Below are 22,197 nucleotides of genomic sequence, written 5' to 3'. Positions count from 1 at the left end.
TGTTTGTGTGCATGTGAAAGACGTACAAAGCCTTTAGCAACAGTCTGCAAAACGATGTGGGCTTCATGCAACCTTCTATTTATAGCTTGACAGATTGTGTATAATGGTATGACTGTGTGAGCAACTGGGAATCACCTCACTGAGGTGGGTAACACACGCACACACACACACACACACACACACACACACACACACACACACACACACACACACACACACTCACTGTAATACACACACACACAGGTAAATTCATGCTGGCATTGTCACGGAAAATGTTTGTCACAGTGTCCAGGCTCGGTGCCATATGGCTGGATCTGACAAGGAAGGGGAAGAAAGTCGGCGACCAGCGGATCAGTGGATGAACAGAAAGTCGGAGACACGGTGCCAAAAACATGTTGCAATTTGGTTGACCAAATGTTTGCTCTGTGAGAAAGAGCCAGATACAGAATAAATTCCCTCACTTTATGAATAATTCAACAGAATCTAATTGAAGTGGGCAATGCAACATATGGTTAAAAATAGACAAGGAATATTAATACATAACAATGTCAATAATACAAGGACAACTTCTCTATCCTGCAGAGTTTAAACCCAGTATTATTTAGGTTATCAGATTAACTGTGAATTGCTACCTTTGTCCCAGGTGCAAAGTGGGGCAGCGCCGCTGTGCCTCCTGCCAGAATCTTCTTCCTGACTCCTGGTAGGTTGAGAAGATACGTCTCCTCCATTATCTCGACAGAAAAGGTGTGTGTTTTGGAGATTTTTTTTTCGTCTCTGGGTTGGTGTTCTTCTGACTTTCTAATTAGCGGAGTGATGGAGAGAGTCTTGGCTGGTTAGCTGCTCTCTGACAGATGGCAGGATTAGGCGGGGTTTGGAGGTGGACACTTTAATCTAAGGAGCTAATCTCTTGCCTTACCCTGTGATTGGTGGGCAATCCCTGCAGAAAGGAGGAGGAGAGGCCGGGATGACCACTGGGCCAACAAGAAAAGCTCAGATCACTCTCGAACAAGTTAAGATCATTCTGGAAGGTAATCTGATGGTTCAGTGACGCAGCTGTCGGTCATGGTGGGAGACCTTTACATTAAATAGGAGAGTGAACAGTAACTCCTTAAATTTGAGCTAGGGCTGGGACGAACAATGATTTTAGTAATTAATGAAAATACCTATTACTTTCTCGATTAATAGATGACTCCATAAAATGTCAGACAATGCCGTCACAACATGTTCAGTCAATTTCTGGTCACATGAGGCAAAGAAAAGCAGCAAATCCTCCCATTGGAGACTCTGGAAAGAGGGTTTTTTCCCGCTTTTTTGCTTGACAAAGCAAATAAGAGATTAGCAAAATAGTTGTCAATTAGTGTTCTGCTGGTCCACTAATCAATAAATCGAGTAATCATCTGAGCTCTAATTTGAACAGGCAGCACTTTATGGAATAACATTATCTTAGTCTTATCTATACAAACAACATAAAAAAAAGTTACATTTTGCTGTATTTGATTTGCCAAAGTTAAGCAGCTCTATAGTTTCATTGCAGTATGCTTATTCAGGGCCAATTATGACTTGAGTCAGCCCTGTCTTCTGATTGGTTGAAAGGTAAACATGCTGCCTGGGCTGGTTATATAATTTAGTTGATGCTACGGAGCCTTAAAAGTGCACAAGTATTTCAGCTTTTACCAAAGTAAAAGTACTAATACCTTACCGTGAAAATACTCCACTACAGGTTAAAGTATTGCATTTTAAACCTTAGTGAAGTAAAAGTATGCAAGTATTGTCAGCAAAATGCACAAAAAGTACTTAAAGTAAAAGTAAGTCATAGTACAGTAACATGTTGTCAGTGTTTTAGCATTATATTTTAAGTTTTTATTATTACTGCTGCTGTATTGTGTATGTTGCATTTTATTGATATAGATGTTTAAGGTTCCACAAAGTAACTCTTTTATATAGTGTCGGGTCATTTAATTTACAACAATGCATCATATTCTATACGAGCATCATGTTTATAACGTCACTGTCCTCTGAGAACCAGCCGTGTTTAGCTTTGTGATGATGCATCTTCCTGCTGATAATTTATTAGTGTAACCCTTACCCTCCCTTCATAGAGGCTAACAATACATATATATGTATCCCCATAGCAACTAAAATAGCATTCATATATTCCATTACGTTAAAGATGTTGTGACTTGTTTTACGGTCTTTATCAATTTGAGAAAGTTTCATCCACCTACAGAAAAAAGGCATTTATTATGACCAACATTAATCTGCCCACATGTAATTCACTTCCAAATGCAAAAATAATGACAATTTCAAATTCGTTGACACTTGTGTATTAATGCAGTTTCTGTCATACAGAAATACAAAAACTGAGTTGACCAAGACTAGCTAAAGTATCCACAGCTGAAACTAATCAAATACTTAATAAACAATTATAGAGTAATAAACAACACATTTTATCAAATTAATAAAAAAACATTGACTTTGCATACATAAATCAGTATGCTGTATGCGTATTGTATGGAAATGATGAACTGATATGAATGACACAGCAAGTCAGCTAATAAACACTCCCTCCTCCCTTGACGAAGGCTCTCCTTCTCCTCCTTCTCCTTCTCCTTCTCCTTCTCCACATGTGTGTATGTGAGGCTGAAGATGACACGAGACTGCCCCCTGGTGGTCACTTCTCTATCAGTGAGTCCAGCTGCTCCTGCAGGGAGGCCAGCTGTTGGAGCAGGAAATAGAAGTGGTGATTGATGCCCGACAGCCCCGGGGTGTAATTGGAGGGTAAGTGGATGATGATTAACATGTCTTTTCACATTAATTTGCCGCCTTCAATTGTCAATACAAAAAATGACGCAAGACAGTGGGCCACTATGCCATAGCTGCAAAAAGGACTCCACTGGTAGTTGCTGACAAATTCAATTTTGAATTTTGCCAGCAGGCATGAACATTGTTGGCTCTCAAAAGGACAGCAAGCACAATGCCATCTGCTAACATGGTATTTGACATTCATACAAGATTAATTCATGTAAAGTGCTGTAAGCTGTAGAGTTGACAGCGAGGCGCTGGTCCTTGGCTTCAAGGAAAAGAGTTCTCACCTGCTCCATCTCCCGCTCCTCCTGCTGAACAATCTCATCCAACAAAGCTTGGAAGCGGTTCTGTGAGAAGAGAGAGAGACAAACAAGATTTGTTCGAGTCACACTGAGCCTCATTACATTGTGATGGCTTTACACATGTCTGCGTGGGCTTCTCATGTCACCATCTCCTCTCTGACAGAAAGGCCACTTGGAATGCCAGTCACAGTCAGCTGACCTTTCCCCTGCAACTGTGATAATAACGACTGGAGATTGGGCTTCGAAGGTCCCAAAACCACGGGCAACGAGAGCTCTAAATGGCAACGCAAAAAGGGCCATGTCCACTCATGTTTCACTCTCCACCAAAGAGCGCTTGGCAGAACAATTCATTTTCATGCCATTTTTTTCCCACATAGCATGATATTAGAGGGCTGATGGGACACATGCCATATTCAAGGCAAAATCACAGTGTAATAAGCTATTTTTATGTTTTCACATCACCGTTGAGAGAACTTATGCTGCATGAAGACTTCTGCCTCCAAGCTCTTCTGCATGTTTTTGTTTATGTTTCTGTACATGCAGACCTAGTTTCTAAAACAGTGAGAGAGAAGAACAATCTGTGTGAGTGTGAGTTCATTGCTTACTTTGAGGGCCTGGTTTTCCACTTTCATGATGAGCTCCTCCTGCTGTTTCTTTCGGGCTCGGGTGTCCTGAAGCTTGGTTTTGACGCTATTGATCTGCAACTGGTATTCCATAACTGCAGGAAAACAGCAGGAGGTTAACACATTACTACTGTCACTCAGACAACGAGTTGCTTATGCTTTCTTGTGCAGAGAAGAGTGGGCAGAAAAAGCTGGTGAGCGATGATGTGAAATAATTTGACAGCAACACTTCACCGACAAAGCAATAAAGATAAGAATATACACCGTATATGCTTGTTGAACCACAAGGATGCCTCCAATTCAGTTGACAAATTGCGGTTAATAGGAACATCAAATCCATTTAAAAGGATGTGAGCCAGCAGGCCGAAGCACTAAAAGACACAACCAAATCAGTCTGCTCCGGGCTCCACACAGGGTTCTCATTAAATCCAACCAAAGTGATAGTGCCTCACAACAACAACAACCTGTGGCTCCATATATCATCAACTATCTTCCAAGCTAATTGAGTCTATCCTGTGCTTCCTCCAACTGACTCTCAATCCTCTGATAGAGGCCATCGAATATGCCAGTCCCTGCAGACCCATTTATCACAACTTTGCAGGTCTGCCTGAAACGTACACAGCCAGACTCCAGCGCATCGTGAAAGGCTCCACTGGGCTGCTACGGCGGATCTGACCGGTCGTGCTGCTGACCGACAGCTCCATGTATGTAGATAAGGGAGCATTGAGCTGTCGGGCTGGACAGTTGTCTGAGCTGCACGCTGAGCCACAACACCTGTCAGACCGGTTATTTGAGGAGGAGAGCGGTTGGTGTTTGCTTCTCTGTGGGCGAGAGCGCAGCACGTGCATTGAAGTGAAAGTACGGCTACTCATGAGTGCGTGTTGTCTGACCTAGAAAACTCAGTTGTGATCAAGTCCTAACACCTGGCTAAGGTTATTTTGTATCTCTGCTTTGAAGTAGACTGTAGATCCGCCTTGAAGTATCTGAGGCGGATTAATTAGATTTCATGTCGGACTATAACTAGCAAACAGGTCTGTTATGAAATCAGCAAGCAAATTCTCGGCCATGACCGGTACGACTGAAAAATAAATTGCAAGTTTTACCAACGAATCAGCATTCACACAAAGATTTGTGCTGCACTCACTTCCTCCGACGAGGTACACACACACCCACACGCTTTCCAGAATAACATGCGCACAAGCCTAATTTTACAACAGATGTAAATAAATATGCACTTCCCCCAATATGGGAAAACATCCGTAGGTCATATGGTTTCAACTTGTGCTTGATTTACAATATTCCACCATCGTTTTCAGAGCGGGAAACCATTTGATATGTGATGGATTTTTAAACACTTTTAAAATAATTTTCAAGATTTGTGCAGAACTCACCTATCTGGTTGTTTCTATCACTTTCATGCTGTGCAGAATCAGACTCGTTGAGTTTCTCTTGGAGCTGTCGGACCAGATCATCCTCCGTGTCCATGATATTCAGGTCCTCGTCCTCGTGCCGGTCCCCTTCGTCCTCCTCATCCTCACTGGAGCTGCTGATGTCGTTGAAGATCTCCCTCAGTTCGTCACGCTGGGCTGGCCATGCGGAATGCACATTAGTGTTATTAACATGGACACAAAGATGGAAACAACTGGAACAATTGCTGGAATTCAAACAGAAGTTAGGGATAATGTCTCATATGGCATAAACCAGGTAAGATTAATGTGAACAACTCTTACATGGCAAATAACAACTTCAGTAGAAATCACCAAAGAATGAACCAACCTCACTGAAGTACCTGTAAGTGTAAGCAATTAGTATGCTTTTTGGAATTAAGAAGGAATTTTGGGGAATCCAGGGGGTTAAAATAATCTTAAAGCCAAAAAGTAACTAATGCTTAGGTTCGCTCTATTTCCATTTCAGACCACTGGGCCAGAGGCCATCGAGAGTGACAAGGCACGTTAGAGATGAAGATGGAAACCGTTGCAGCCTTTGGCAATGTGAGGAGAGTATCAAATAAATCTTTGTACACTCAGGTCTATGGCAATTTTAAAAGGAGCTGCATATTCTTAAACCAGAACGAAAACAGACAGGCCGGGTTTATCGAATATGACCTCGCTTGGTAGTGCTTGACCAATTAATCGGATGATATCAAACGGTGTTTTGTGTTGATGTACAAATATGTATATAAGAAGATCCATCTCATCACATCTTTAAACTATTGATAATTTATATATGTATATGCCTCAAACACGTATCGATCAGGCTGTATCACTTGGTAGAAATATGCAGCCCGTTTACAGCTTTAACTGAGTGAAGGAACCGGCATGCACTCTGACACCACGATACCTCACTCATTACGATTCATTTATGAAAACCATGTTTCACTTACCAGACGACCCATGACCCATCTTGTGTCCCGAGGTGCCAGGCGAGGAGTCCAGGTTGGCCAGAGAGCCGTGCTGATCTGCTTCCTTGGACTCGTCTTCTGCTATGATTTCCCATCCTGATCATCATGTGTTAAGGTCAAAACGCCATTTTCAGAAGTCCTACATTAAAAGATTCATTGTCTTTCAAAACTCTTCTTTCAAGTAGACTTGAAGGGTAAAAAGCAAATGATGTTCCACAGGAGCTGCCTCTACTTTAACATTAATTATTGTGTCATGTGCATGTCTGCTGCTGCATGCAAACGCTAAAACTATCATTAGAATCTAGCTTCACTGTGAGCAACTAAGCAATTATAATGAACAGTCCATCTCAATTAACACACAGCAAGCAGGCACTCAGAGCGGCCCTGCTGTGCTCTTATTCTGTCGGGCAAGTTTAGAGTTTCATTAGAGCGCTAATGGCCTCCTTGCAAAGTGCATCTCTCACAAAAGGCATTAGACAGAGTCAAGTCAGGTGAGCCTGGCAGGAGTCAGGACACCCACTCGGGCCTTAGATCAACCTATTTTGGACGTTGGATGGGGGCGAGGTTACGTTTGTCCTCAAAATAACGTAAAAACTACCTGAAGTGTCTTAAAAGTCTCGGCTAGAGTTAGATTTCACATTCACACCAATCTCCATCTGATTCTACATCATTGTTATATGAGAATAAACACCAGTGCCGTTTTGCTTGGCTACACTATTGTTTGGTTATCTTTTTCGGCTTTGCAGAATGGACGTGCAGAATATGTGTCGGTGTCTAAAAAGATACGGACATTGACAGCGTCGGCGTCTGTGCTCAGCAATCTCTTCACCTCCTTTTCCACATCAGGGGATTCAATGTACTGCAAGAGAAAAGCAGATTGGGTTACAAGTAATGTTAGCAGAATCTCTCTCGCTCTCTTCCTCTGTCTCACTCTCTCACACACCAGCTGGCGGCATGCCAGGAAGCACATTAGCGATTAAAAACAGAAGGGGCCAAATCAATATGGCTTGGCTGTGCACCTTCAGGAAGATTTATTCAAAAGACAGAGTAGAAGTGTAGTACCACACTCGCTTTCACTTTGATCAAAGCAATAGTGAAATTGATTTTTCAAATGCCTTTGGGGCAAACTAAGACGGAAATGTATATGTATATATATATATATATATATATATATATATATATATATATATATATATATATATATATATGTATATGTATGTAAATCTTAGTTTTCACTTTCACCACAGTTCCTGTTTAATAAAATGTAAATGTATTGTTGGAAGAGAGTCTAGGAAAGAGATGGATCATCAGACCGGATGCTGAAGAGATGGATGGGAAAGGGTGGAGAGTGGCTAAGGCAAAATTAAAATGTCAAAACCTTCTTTTTCGCAGTTTTCCGAAATCTTCTCTTCCGCGTATTCTTCAGAGGGCAGGTGACTGGAGACCAAAACAACAGGATTAGTGAAGTCAAAATGGCTCAATTAGCTGTGGAGGGGAAATGATGCTCCTGCATTGCTGATGCAGGTTTTTCTTTCTTTTTTTTTCCCCCGCAAGTTTTTCAGCACTGACGGCTTAGAAAAGCATTGTGTGTAGATATTTTTCTACTTACTGCCATGGTTCCAAACAAATTTCTTGTCTTTGTCTTTGTCCTTCTTCTTGCTCTTGGGGTCGGTTCCAGTCGGTTCCTCTAAAGGAGGGTAAAGGTCTCCATCTAGTGTACATACCAGCATCTGACCCATCGATGGAGAAATTAATGGTAAATGACTCTGAATTATGCTAATTAAGGTACTACAGTATTAGAACAAACAAGAAAAGACGTCACATAATCGTATTATTTACAAACGTCATCCTATACTTGAATCCTATGAGGCATACGTCCTACATTTTATGTCACTGTAGTGTTTTACCTGGCAAACATCAGCAGTCTTGTAAAATGTCTTCTTGTCCACTGTTTTTAGAGACTCAATCATACAGGGTAGATCCACCAGTTTACAGGCCAAAGGGACGCGGTCTACTCTTACAATGCCATGACGACCGTCCGCTACAAAGAAGAGGAATAACATACACATGTCAGTGTGAGACATTAGTAACCATTGCCATTTGGACACTGTATGTACTGTTGAAAAAAACAAAACAAACAGAGATTACCAATACAGGTACAAAACATTGTTTGAGAATATTTGATCTATTTGGTAGTATGAATTTAGACGAGTTACTAGTATACAATATATCAGTGAATCCCTGATGACACATTACAAAGACTGACAATCTTAGTTTTACTATAGAAATACAGTATTTACATTTTAAAAGTGCTGGGAAAATATAATTAGATTTTTTATTACTCCCCAAATTACAAGCAAATGTCTATCTATTGGTCAACCATGTTGGAGGAAATGTGGGGCAGTAAATGTAGACCATTCTCATATATTTTGGCTATGCCCGGAAATTGTACAGTTTGGGGGAAATGTCCATAAGGTTACTGTCAAAATTCTAGGCTATGACACACCCAAGTCATGTATGTTTCTTTACTTTGGTAATATGACAACAGATACCGTGTTAGGGGAAGACCGGTATCTGCTGAGAATTCTGCTAGCAGCTAGTAAAAAGCCTATTACGAAGAGATGGCACACGATTGAACCACCATCACATGATGGATGGTTGAAAATCGTGACTGATATGGAGGTGTTAACTCACAGAATCATAGCTCAAGAGGAACAATGTCGTGAGAAGTGGGCAAAATGGACAGTGTTTACACGTCAACGATAACACAAGAATGCTTGAATGGTTATCAGGATTTATCAAGTTTTTGAGAGGACAGAGCAAACCAGATCCCCCCTTTTTATTTACTCGTTTTATATTTCTGTATATATATATATATATATATATATATATATATATATATATATATATATATATATGTATTATATCTGTGGTGAAAAGACAAAAAAATAAAATAAAAGTGCTGGACTACATTTCAAAATGTTATCAGTTTTCATATTGATGATGATGATGATTGGTAAGACAGTGATGTCACGCAGGTCAGACATAAAATCAGCTTACGGTGCAACTCAATGGTGAGTCTGTCTTTAATGTTCATACTGCTTGACTGGGCAATCCTTCTCACTGTTGAAGCGTACTCCTGTACAAGAAAAACAATGAATCCACAACATTTTCAGCACATGGTCACATTTTAATGTATTAGAAATAATATGTTTCAGCATGTCTCACCGAAGGAAGCCTCATGACAAACTGGCTCTCCAACTCATAAGGTGCATCCTCCTTATTCTTTGAGCCGACCTTCCCTGCAAGAATGAAAACACATCAAGCTGTGAAATAGCTTCCAGGATGGTTGGTACACATTTATAAAATGACAATGTACTAAATAAACACAGTATTGGTTGACTTGTGCAGCAATACAGCTCAATCTATCTGGTTTACGTAATACAATGAGGGTACTCTCTTTGCTTATTTTGAAATAACATTAGAAATACTGCGATTAAAACACATTATAAATGTGTACTTGTTTTACATCTTTACTAAATGTATATACTGCATTGTTACATGCACGATTCTTGTTTTACATAACATCGTCTTGGAATACATTCAGTTTATCGCATTGTTGGATAATATAAAAAAACATACAGAAATATTGCATATTTATTTTTGTTTATCATATGTTAGTTTTAACTTTTGATTCCTTATAAATAATATAGTCAAACTAAAACCATCACTATATGAACAGCCAACCGTAAGTCATATTTCATGCATCTATTATTATTATAATAAAAGACTCATTTAACTTAATTTGATACGTCTTAGTATGAATCACTTAGCTAATGTGTAAGATTCAATCAAGTGTGTGATCCAGGACTAGTTCACTAAGATTATCTTGATTTACGCCTTATGAAGTGGCAATACAATTTGCTTTGTCAGCGCAAACGACAGGTGAATACAGCTAATTAATTATAAATCGTAGGTAGTAACTAAGTTAGTTATAACGTTTCTATCTGTTGGTGTAGCGACCTGTGTATATTGCTACAGACTAACTACGTTAATAAAACTGCTAACGTTAAAAACGTTGGGTTGTGAACACTGTTGTTCACATATTGAAGCAATGAAATACTCGCGTATTTTCTTGTGTGTTTACAAAACAGGGCTAGCTATCGTTAGCTTAGAAGCTAATAAAATGACACTAGCTTTTAACGTACCTTTCAGTTTAGATGTCATCTTCGTTTTTGTAATGTGGACGCCGCAGGTGCATACAAATCCTCAGACGATAATAATAACTCCCAGATATGTTCTTTGCGATGAAAAAACAACACCACCTAGCTAGCGTTACACAAAGCTCACGGGCATGGCCGAACCAAATAGTGAGTGACTGTGGATAGGCAGGTGATACATTCAGGTACCCCTCGGACATTTCTAATATCACTAACATGTTTTTCTGTTTTGATTTACTTTTTCCACATGCTATGTACGTGCAAAGGGAAGAGTTATAAAACATATTAGGGTCTAGTAATCTCATGTGATTTGCCAAATGCTTGGCACGACATGCAGATAAAACAAATGAATGAATGAATATAGGACCAGAAGGGTATGTTTGCCGTGCATTGCCCATAGACTGCAGGCTCAGACACCCTTCATACGGTCTTATATGGATCAGTTAAACAAGAACAATTCTGTGACGTGGTTGTAACATTTGCATTTGTCATTCTGTATTTTGAATGTTGGTGACGTTGTTATGGGGCACTATGAAGTCTGACTCTGTGGAGCACTACACTGTCTGTCTGACTCTGTAAAGTATTTTGGTGTTACTGTTTGACTGGCAAACTAGCACACATCCTATGTTATGTGTTATTTTCAAATCCATAAATGTTATATATTACAGACATATTTTTTCAGGACTGGAGATTCAAGGTTCAAGTATGAATCCGCTATACGAATATTACGTCCGATAAACACGAACGTCACACTAATTCAGACGTTGTACTTTGAATCGCGAGACTTGTTACATAGACACGTTTTCTGACGGGGAAAAACATACGAAAATCATTTTTAAAAATAGATGTTTCTCAACTCAATATCACTTACTTGGCAACTCATGTTTTTATAGTTGTGATTTATGTATTGTAAAAAGAGCCAAGTTGGACAATATAACAGAAACGCATAAACAATTGTTTCCTATTGAATGTAATGGAAAATCGCGATTTCAAATTAAGAGTCGCCATTTGTAACTATTATCATCTGGTACCGAAATGTCTCAAGATAAACAACAACATCATTAACGGTGTTAATACACAATCGCACACATTTATTTACGTTACGATCTGTCTGTTAATCTGTATTTAAACTAGCGACTTCCTGTCATGGTGCTTTTACACCGAAATAAACAACGTACACTTTCTGGAGAAGAGAAAAAAAAGAAACTGTTTCACTTCCGGGCCGGAATCGACACCTCTCTTGTGTCGTATTTTTTTGCTCTCCCCCCGGTTCGTGAATCATATCAGCACAAAGTTTGCTTATTATCCAGGACGACACTGCATCAAGCTAACATGGTGTTTAAAGCGACTGTCAACGGGGCCCGGAGGGCGACGAGGACGCTGTGGCTGCTCGTGCTCGTGAGCCTGTCTGTGAGCATCTGTGTTTGCCGAGCATCTTCGTCTCGGGAGGAGGACAGTGCCATGGAGAACATGGTTACGGAGAAACGGGTCGAGGAGAGCCACAGGCAGGACAGCGCGGACCTGCTCATCTTCATCATGCTCCTCACCCTCACCATCCTGACAATCTGGCTGTTCAAACACCGGCGGTTCAGGTTCCTGCACGAAACTGGACTGGCGATGATTTATGGTGAGCTGCTCCAGCTGAACAATTCAGCAGTGTCATTACTCTCATTTAGTGATAATAATTAGATTTAAATACGATTCCATGTCAATATCTGGCGTCATTCGTCCAACCGACGGCGATAAGTTGCCGCGTTGTGGCGCACGTTACGTATATTTAGGCACCAGGCGGTTTTAGGTTGGAGGCTGTAAGGTAACGAGCGTAGTTACGGTAATATAAACACCTCGCAGCTCTGTATTTGTGTCCACCGCACCATGAACAAGCTTCACTCTACTCTCGAGGTCTGGTAAGGCCAGGGATGAACGTGCTAGAGGAGGACGTCACGTGGAGCAGGCTGCACGCACACGATGTGATTGACTGTCCTTCACTCTGACGCCGACTTAAACCCTTCCTCCACCTGACCACCACCCACATTTCTAGTGAGTTATTCCAAACACTTCTCCTGAGCTGACCTCTAAGATAAGTCTCTGGATGGAGGAGTTACTCATGCTGTAGTCCGAGCATTTTACCTTTTTGATTGTTCAATGAGCCAGGTTTTATTTAAGTTTGTAGGGAAAGATGATATTTCCTTCACCTTTTTTGTTTTTCCCCACAGTTGCAGTTTCACACCTGGAAGTTAGAAGTTGGTATGAAGGACTTTCCGTCCACAAGCCTGCTTCTTTAAACTTTAGGCCTCCACTGTCCAAATCCAGTATTCTCTTGTCTATGTGTGTCTAGTTAAAGGTGTCCAGGTGTTTCCATGCTGGCTCAGTGGAGCACCTAAATGGCACAGAGCCATCCTGAACAGTGTTGGCTTTTCCTGCTTGATAAGAGTTGGCATGTACAACCTGTGCTTGATTGTCAGCTCCGATACTTGCCGTTTTTGGTTTCAACTTGCACATTATTATTTTGATAAGCACAACGTTTTTGGCAATATTGTATAATTACCAACATAGTTTCACTCAACTTCCCTTCCGACTTAACTATCACCTGTCAAAGCCAGAGTAATTGAAAATACCTGAGTTGTTATGTTGTTGTTGTCATCATCTAAAGACAATATTTGTCCGGCACAATGGTCCATTCAATCTCTATCTTTTTCAGATTTCTTTGCAAAAGCTCATCACAAGTCATTCAGCCTGGCTTTTTCAGGCTACTAATTTAACCTTCTCTCCATTTCTTTTCCATTAAAAAAAGTCCTCTTGCTCGCTTCACTAGTGCCACCTCCTCGTCCACGTTGGCCTCCTTTCAATACTCGTCTCTCATTAATCACCTCTCTCCCCTCTGTGTCCTATTCTTCTCGCCTGTATTCTCTCCCAGGCGTACTTGTCGGCGTGGTCCTGCGTTACGGCATCCACGTTCCTCGGGACATTAGCAACGTCACAATGAGCTGCCACGTTAATGCCAGCCCCGCCACTCTGCTGGTCAACGTCAGTGGAAAATTCTACGAGTACACTTTGAAAGGAGAGATCGGTGCCAGCGAGTTGAACGATATACAAGATAATGAGATGCTGCGAAAGGTACAGACCGTCAATAGTGTTTGAAATGTCTGATCGTTTGTAATGTTATGTCCGGACTGTGCTACTATACTGTAATGCCACCACAGTACTAAACTATTATAGATTGTTCTGCTGCTCATGTTGCAACTGTACAATGTAGAGCAAAATCAATCACTTCACAAATTGATTAGTTAAAATAAAAAATAAAAATTGGCAGCTATTTGGAGCTTTTTTGTTTTGTGACAAAGGGTCCAGCTTGAAGACGTTACTTTCGACTTACATGACTTTATATTTTCACCGCTCACATTTTATAGACACAATTATTGACCAGTTAATCCAGAAAATCTTGTTAATCCAGAATGGAAGTATTGATTCGTTGCATCCTTAGTACAATATATTATCTGGTTTTGTATCTTTTATGCAGCATGCATTCCACAAAGTATGATAAGTCTTTTATTTAAAAAAAAAAAAGTGTTCTTCTGTTAAAATAAGTGGCAGGATTCTGCTCTCTGAAAAATGTAATATAAAAATGTTACTGACAAATATTGATGAAAGACAGGTGCCTTTTGCTTGAGGGTCACTTGGACTGTTCATATAAAAAAAAAAAACCTATTACGCTTTAGTCGTGCTGCTGTGCATTTTTGAAGACTAGAACTTTAAAGTTGTCTGCTAAGATAACTATATTACTCTGAAAATCATACTAAACGTGTTACTTGTTTTAGTATGATTAGTATGGTAGAATTGTTAGTCATTTGGTTGCACAGGATGTACATCACCATAAGATGTTCTCTGTTATGAATTATATTGAACTTGAACTATATTGAATTATATTGAACATATTTACAGCAACAAAACAACTGGTTTTAGTCGTAATGTGTTTGGTCTGCCTGCATACAGAAGCTGTCCTCTTCTTCCATCTTGCCACTATTATAATAACTTTTTGTCGGTTGTCATGGGAGATACTTCATACTAACACAAATGGGTCATTTATGATTTGTCAACTAAGTTATGTATCCAATAAGCCAAGTATCCATTAAATGTCTTTCTCTCTGTGTTTGATTCAGGTGACCTTTGACCCTGAAGTGTTCTTCAATATTCTCCTGCCACCTATCATCTTCCACGCTGGCTACAGCTTGAAAAGGGTACAATAGTATTTTATTGTCTGTACTGTTGACAACATGTGAACATTTTTAACACGTTTGACTCCTGATGTCTTCTTTTGCTAAAATCCACGTATGTACGAACGTCTTCAGAGGCCGATGATGGTTATTGTCACTATGCAGATCAGATGACTGAATCGTTTTGTCTTTCAGAGACACTTTTTCCGTAACATGGGATCCATCCTGGCTTATGCCTTCCTGGGGACAGTTGTTTCCTGTTTTGTTATTGGGTAAGAATAATAATTGGCAACAAAAAACAACGAATGCTACGAAAAACATCCACCGTTCTGATTTCACACGTACGGCGCAGAGCAGTTTTCATACATGTCAATTATTGTGGTGGTAATTTGCCCGTAATGCCACTAAAGTCAGTGTTGTTTATGATGATGTGCCAAACCACCTACTGTTCCTCCATCAGGCTGCTGATGTACGGCTGCGTGGTGTTGATGAAGCAGGTGGGACAGCTGGGAGGAGACTTCTTCTTCACTGATTGTCTGTTCTTTGGAGCCATCGTCTCAGCCACTGACCCTGGTATGTATGCTTAATATTTACCTGGATTCGCAATTCATCATAAAGCCAAAGTGTTGTCAAAGTTGAATATATTATACTCGTAATAATCCGACATGTGATCCAAAGCTGGTAAAAGAAGAAAAAAACACAGTGGGGAAGCTTGTTAGGGGGAAAGCTCAGAAAATAAAACAAAATTCAATAAATACTTGTTTGCCTTCAATTTATTGTCATTTTAAATTCCAAAATTGCAGTTTGTTTAATCGTATCATCGTAATGCTTCTATTATTTTCTATTTCTATGAAGTAAAAGTAAAGCTAATCTATATGTTAATCATTCACATAAACTTTGACAGTTTTATTATGAGGTATAGAATTGAATCACAGTTTCAGCCTTCCTCAGTGATGTGTATCATTATGTGCTTCAGTTCCAACATGGACGAATACCAAACTCATGTCCTGTGTTCCTGTTGGTTCACAGTGACGGTCCTGGCTATCTTCAACGAGCTGCAGGTAGACGTGGATCTGTACGCTTTGCTGTTTGGAGAGAGTGTGCTCAACGACGCGGTGGCCTTGATTCTGTCCTCGTAAGTCGTCTTAATATAACATCACACTCAAACTATCTATCCCAAAACCAGCCTGAATGAGAGAAATGGAAAAGTGCAAGTCATGCTTTTGTATCGATCCGCCGGTGGGTGACCTTTTAACTAACCTGATAACAGCATCTCATTAATGCCATGCTAAACACGAGGTGGTCTTTAAACTAACACACTTTTGTTTTTCTCCTCCTCTGCATGGGACATTCGTGGGAACTGCATTTCCACAGAATTGTAAATGTATAATAGCAGGCAGCCGGGTGAACTGAGTAGAGAACGGCTTTGTGTGCCTTTTGTGTGCCTTGGGACAAACATGACAAATCTACGGCCATTTGCTTTTTGACTCTGCTTGCTTCAACCGGAGAATATTTATTTATGTATTCATTTATTTTTTGATAAACTGTTTTTTTGATGTCGTGACAAAAACATTCCCATTCTTATTGAGGAGGTTGTCTATTAACGGAGCCCAGAAGGAGGCAGGATGCCAGGGATGCTGAAAGACAAAATGCCTGGTGATTTGTTATGATTGGGGGCTGTGAATGGAGAGGCTAAATGTATCACTTTCACTATATTTATATAGCAAAACTGTCTCAGCAAGATATTTGAACAATTGCTTTTTCCTGCTGAATTTAGCATAATTCTGCTGCAAAAGCTATTTGAGCCAAGTTTGATGGGAACTATCATCTTGTTCTTTAATTACTTTATTGAGATTGTTCAGTGTTGCACAAACACAAAGTTGATTTGGTTTCATCTTCTATGATTAAAAACATGCTGTTCAGTGCATTGTAGCTGCAACACAGATATGTCAATGAGACTGTTGTGTCACTGCCTTGTCTGTCCTCACCATCTTCAAAGCAGACTTCAGTGCAGTATCACTTTAATAGAACTAAATTATCTTAGAGGAAGGAACTTGCTCTGCAGTCTCTCTTTCTACCCGGCAGATGTGTATTTCAAGTTTCAAGTTTCAAGGTTATATTTGCCATTTGTGCCTATACCAACCTGTTTGGGGAAAACAAGTCCCTTTCTTCTTTTCATTGTTGGTTGTTACAATAATGTCAGTAACACCATAACATTTAGTATTTAATCTATTGCTCCACCCCTGCACAGGAGTTATGAGAACATGTCCCTTGCAAAGACAACTTGACCTCAAACTAACCTGCATGCATGCAGTCTCACGAATGGATTACATATCTCAACTTATTTCCACACAGTAATATCACTTCGGCAGGAAGCCACTTTGTTATAAGTTGAGTACTAACACTGAACTATCCAAATAGAGTGAAACTCTTTTGTTACTCTACATTAGGAGACCTACATTTATATGAGAAAGATATTTGCTAATGAGAAGCATATTTACAGTACATGTTAGGTAGTTACATCATATTATACAAGTGCCTTCGACATTCACTGTTTTCTAGCTTTCATTTTAATTTCTGACCTTTTATGTGCAACTCTGTGACCTCCAGTCTACAGTTATTAATCTTAATGATTGACTTGATTTACATTCTCTGTCCTCGTGTAATTTCAGGTCTATAGTAGCTTACCAGCCACAAGGGGACAACACGTTTGAGTTCGTGGCGTTGCTGAAGTCTTTTGGGATGTTCCTCGGAGTTTTCAGTGGCTCCTTTGCTCTGGGAGTGGCCACCGGGGTCGTCACTGCTCTCATATCTTTTATTAATTAATTAATTAATATATTAGAAATATCTATTTCTAAAACTTTCCTAAGAAGACAAGTAAATAGTGAGTAATGTAAAATGCATCCTCTGGAGCATGTTTACAAAGCATAAGCACTTGCATGTTAAATTAGATCTGAACTTATTACTCAATTGTTAGTAATATCCAGGTGTTACCATTTGATGATATGTTATAATTGTTATGATGTTTATAATGTGAATTTCTGTAGTGTCTTCATTAAACTCCTTGACTTCTTGTCCGTACGTGACCAAGTTCACCAAGCTGAGGGATTTCCAGCTGTTGGAGACGGCTCTGTTCTTCCTCATGTCATGGAGCACATTCCTGCTGGCTGAAGCCTGTGGCTTCACAGGTAACACACACACACACACACAGCGCTGAAACGGACATGGTAATGATGGTTTACTGTAATTTAATCTGTAATTTATTAGTAATTAAATAATATCTGGGCACAATCCCAAAAATATTTTCTTAAAACTGCTCTTTAGCCACGTATTGGATCTCACTTCCCAGAATTCACTGCTGATCTTTCCCTGGTAATGTTGCCACAAACAGCCAGTTCATAAAACTGCAAAGAAATGCAAGAGCTTTCATCAGTGGGCCATTGGCTCAATCACTATTGTGTTCCTTCATTCTGCTATAGATAGTGAATTAACAGAAATGTATTCAAATTATAACCTTTGAGATTGTTGTTGTCAATAATCCGTGTTTATTGATCTCTGTATTTCTATCCCTCCTGGTGTGTTGCAGGTGTGGTCGCTGTGCTGTTCTGTGGCATCACTCAGGCTCATTACACCTTCAACAACCTGTCTCCTGATTCCCAGGACAGGACCAAACAGGTCAGGCTCCATCCACACACCTGCTCGTTCTCTTCCTTTTCAATGTCTGTGCTTTTATTTTGACGGTAACAAAAAATGAGTGACCAGATTTAAACTTTATGAAAATGTTACACAACTAATAAACATGTCAGTTTACTAGCTATAAATTGGTAACATAATAATGTGTTTTAATGTTGAGATATACAGTTTTGTGTAGCTCAGCCACCTTCAGCGGTCAAGAACTGATAAATCTGCAATTCACCTATTGCGTTGAACCCTGTACCCTTCTCCTCTTCACTAGATATACACAATGTAACATGGTTTCATGAAAGGAGAACCATATTTTATTGTTATCAACAAATGGAGAATCCAAAACTAAAAACATTGTTTTCCTTTCAAATGTAATGAAATAAAATAAATGGATTTATTTGAGCACTGACATTTTGATTTTTAAGTTTGAATGAGCCGTTCAAGCCACAAAGTGTGTTCAACTGTGATTTCTGTTGAATGTAATTTGGTTGCTGTTCTCTAAACCAGTTCTCTTGTGTTGCAGCTGTTTGAGTTGCTAAATTTCCTGGCAGAGAACTTCATTTTCTCCTACATGGGTCTGACGCTGTTTACCTTCCAGAGCCATGTCTTTAATCCCATGTTCATCGTTGGAGCTTTTGTATCTTTTGCATGTGAAACTATCTGGTGCACACAAAGCCTGATATAACCCTTTGCAACAACTGTCTATTTGCATCTTAGAGCGTAGAGGAAGAAAGATAACACAGCATTACAACTAACCCCCAAGCGGTAATGGATTTAAAGGGGCGGTGAATGAGCTTGGTAGGGGGTGAGGAGACTTCACTAGCTCTCTGTTGTCCTCTCCTTAACCTCGTTCCCACTTAGGTGGCAGTGTTTCTGGGAAGAGCCGCGAACATCTACCCTCTCTCGTTCCTGCTTAATTTGGGACGACGCAACAAGATCGGATCCAACTTCCAGCACATGATGATGTTTGCGGGTTAGTGGCACACAGATTGAAGAAGTCATTTATTGTGTATACTGTGACCACTGTAAAAAAAAAAAAAAAAAACAGAATAGATAAGAATTTACTAGCTTCTTGCAGCTCACTGTTAGTAGATTAAAAGATAACCGACACAGGCTTATAAACACAGATCACTGAATTAGTCTTTTATAGGAGATTGCGTACTTGTTTGTGTGTAACATTCTCTGTGCTGTGCTCTTCAGGACTGCGAGGAGCAATGACCTTTGCCCTGTCCATCAGGGACACGGCGACATACGCCCGTCAGATGATGTTTTCCACCACTCTGCTCGTGGTCTTCTTTACAGTTTGGGTTTGTGGAGGTGGCACCACCCAGATGTTGTCCTGCCAGAATATTCGGTAGGCCTCTCCTTCACTCATCTAACCCACTGGATTTGCAGTTAGCATTTGTTGAAAACACATCGGGTATTTAAGATGTCAAAGAAACGTACTTCATCAAATGCTTTTGTTTGTCTGGATATAATGAGCCCCATGTTCAACTGGTTCATCAGGTTAAAACATTTGTCTCTGCGCTGGTGAAGGCTTAAGGCTGTTTACAGTACGCCCACCTTTACATGCAACCTTGCTGCTCAGGAACTTGCTAAATGGGGAAGAAACGCTTCACAACACTGTTCTGCTGCGACAGTTTATAACTGCAGTTGGTTTACATGTGTTTGTCTTCCTTTAACAGAGTGGGAGTGGACTCTGATCAAGATAACTCTGTAAGTTTGGCCCCTGTGAGATCCTTATTGCTGCGATGTGACTGTAAGAAAATGCCTAAACTGCATTTTCTGTGTTTTTACAGATGAGTATTGCTGAAGGCTCAGAGAGAAAAACCACCAAACAAGAAAGTGCCTGGCTTTTCAGAATTTGGTACAACTTTGACCACAAGTATCCTTTGGCAGCAACTGTCTAGTTTTTCATCAGTGTCATAAACATCAGAAAACAACTGTTTGTTGGCTACGAGATGACCGCTCGTAGCATCAAACCTGCTCCAGTGAGGACTACTGTAGTTCACTGTGTGAGACAGCAGAGGGAGCACCATGTACAGTATAGACTTGAAGTCAAAGTATCTCTTTTATAGGCTGTGTAATATAAAGGTCATTCATGTATTTGAGGTAAATTACCTAATTAAATGACTTGCGTTTTGAGGATATTTTTATCTGTATGTTGCTTCTCACCACTCACTTTTAATGCTTGTTTTCTTTGTAATACGTCCTTGACTCGAGCCCCCTCTCCAGCTACCTGAAGCCAATCCTGACTCACAGCGGCCCCCCTCTCACAGCCACGCTGCCTCCCTGCTGCGGCCCCCTCGCCCGCTTCCTCACCAGCTCTCAGGCCTTTGAGGTCAGACACTCATACGGAAGCTATTTCTGGCTTTGTTTAAGATTTATCCAGTATTAACTAATGAAATAAGGTTGTTTTTATGAATCATGAAGCACAGAGGTCCAGTTTGAAACTTTAAGATTTTTAATTGATAATAATCACTAACAAGAGTTACAATCTTTTCTTGGTTTGAGTATCTGCATCGTTCCTCTTCCCTCTCACCAGAATGAGTGCCAGTTGAAGGACGACGACTCTGACCTCATCCTGACAGACGGCGATATCAACCTGGCCTACGGCGACATCACAGTCAGTACAGATGCATCAGGTTCCCACACGAGCGGCGGTCCAGCCTTCGCTGGCGCCGCCACCTCTGATGACTTGGACAGAGAGTTGACGTATGGAGATAACGAGCTGGTGATGAGGGGCACGCGCCTGGTGCTGCCCATGGATGACTCTGACCCGCCCTTTACGGACCCCCACCACCGCTTGCGGATGTGAAGATGGTCTTTCAACGCAGACCCAGAAAACCGTCCGACTCGGACTGACCCAAGCCGCTGAGCAAGCGACCAGTACCTGACACTCCCGCTTTCATTCCTCCCACTTTTTTCCCTTTTGCTCTTGCCCCACACACATTTCCTCACAGTTACATGTTCTCACTTCCTCTCGTGGCAAATCACTGTCTCTACCTCATTCTCGCTCAGCTCGTTTCCACACCTCTCTGGCATCTGCCATAATTGTAATATAGTCTTTATTTATTTGCAGGGTTTTTGGGTATTCAATTGAAAATCAGCTTATCTTAGTTTTGCTTGAATCTACTTAAGTTACTGTAGCATTGCACAGAGGTCTAGCAGCATGTGATAGTGTGTAAATGCAAGTACCAACCACTAGCAAATTTTTTGATGTACAGTATATCACAAGAGTACTATAACTTTGATATGCATGCTGAGGATGCTTGTTGTTTTCTTCTTATGGGAGGTTGAGGGCTTTTGTGTTTTGAGTCTGAACTTGAATGTTGCTGCCTCCTCTCTGCGCATCAGAGGCATGCTGACCAAGTGGACAACTTTACTGTACATTTTGTTACAATCAAGTGCCTGGGAATTGTAGTTTTAAGCCTGGCAACCAAGACTGGATCAGCTCTTGGATGCAAAGCCAGTTTAGAATGGGCTGTAGTTTTCCTTTGAAGAAAAGAAGAAGAAGAAGAAAAGAAATATAAAAAACTAAACAGACACATGCGTCCAAAAGGTAGCAATATACTCAGTGGGTGTTTGGGCTGTCAGTTTGTGCTATTTGCCTGTAAATATTGTGTAGCAATGTCATGTCAAGTTATGGATCTCTCCCAATGACCTTTGACTGTGACCTAGAGAGGGACATTACATCTTATTGTAGACGCTGATGTCACCGAAAACGAGATCCAAAGGAGTTTTAACAGAAAGATTAGTGCCAAATGTAGTCCTGCAACGTGACATTTTGTGAAAACTGAATGCAGACGACCTTAAAGTGTTTTGTATAATTTTTGCAACAGCGCTTAAGTACTTTGAGCTGAGTCACACATTTAGCTTTGAACAGACATTTTATATTACAATCGTGCATTAATTTCGCGACTTCTCATTAAATGAACCTGAAAAACA

General features: G+C 40.4%; 3 protein-coding genes across 3 annotated transcripts in view; 1 reads left to right on the top strand and 2 right to left on the bottom strand.

Moving 5' to 3' along the window:
* LOC117738002 overlaps positions 1-11,516 on the bottom strand; it is an 18,646-nt gene extending 7,130 nt beyond the window's left edge. Inside the window, exon 1 of the mRNA XM_034544263.1 lies at positions 11,223-11,516. Within this exon, the coding sequence (XP_034400154.1) occupies positions 11,223-11,234 (12 nt within the window). The 5' untranslated portion in view covers positions 11,235-11,516. The remainder of the gene's footprint in view (positions 1-11,222) is intronic.
* Positions 2,222-10,533, bottom strand: taf7 (TAF7 RNA polymerase II, TATA box binding protein (TBP)-associated factor). Its single transcript, XM_034542976.1, has 12 exons — positions 10,340-10,533; positions 9,360-9,433; positions 9,192-9,270; positions 8,039-8,172; positions 7,741-7,861; positions 7,510-7,568; positions 6,918-6,990; positions 6,114-6,227; positions 5,122-5,316; positions 3,713-3,825; positions 3,093-3,152; positions 2,222-2,716 (listed from the first exon to the last, which is right to left on the bottom strand). The coding sequence occupies exons 1-12, from the start codon at positions 10,356-10,358 to the stop codon at positions 2,672-2,674; spliced, it is 1,086 nt and encodes a 361-aa protein (XP_034398867.1). The 5' UTR covers positions 10,359-10,533; the 3' UTR covers positions 2,222-2,671.
* On the top strand, positions 11,044-22,197 carry slc9a6a (solute carrier family 9 member A6a). Its single transcript, XM_034542975.1, has 16 exons — positions 11,044-11,978; positions 13,269-13,468; positions 14,512-14,589; positions 14,761-14,837; positions 15,026-15,138; positions 15,595-15,700; positions 17,238-17,373; positions 17,648-17,753; positions 18,152-18,240; positions 18,773-18,886; positions 19,111-19,222; positions 19,450-19,603; positions 19,935-19,965; positions 20,049-20,134; positions 20,485-20,590; positions 20,795-22,197. The coding sequence occupies exons 1-16, from the start codon at positions 11,498-11,500 to the stop codon at positions 21,065-21,067; spliced, it is 2,262 nt and encodes a 753-aa protein (XP_034398866.1). The 5' UTR covers positions 11,044-11,497; the 3' UTR covers positions 21,068-22,197.

Source organism: Cyclopterus lumpus, chromosome 10 (assembly GCF_009769545.1).
Source record: "Cyclopterus lumpus isolate fCycLum1 chromosome 10, fCycLum1.pri, whole genome shotgun sequence".
Classification (NCBI taxonomy): Eukaryota; Metazoa; Chordata; class Actinopteri; order Perciformes; family Cyclopteridae; genus Cyclopterus; species Cyclopterus lumpus.
Note: the sequence above shows the minus strand (reverse complement) of the source record. Positions and strands in the feature narration are given on the sequence as shown.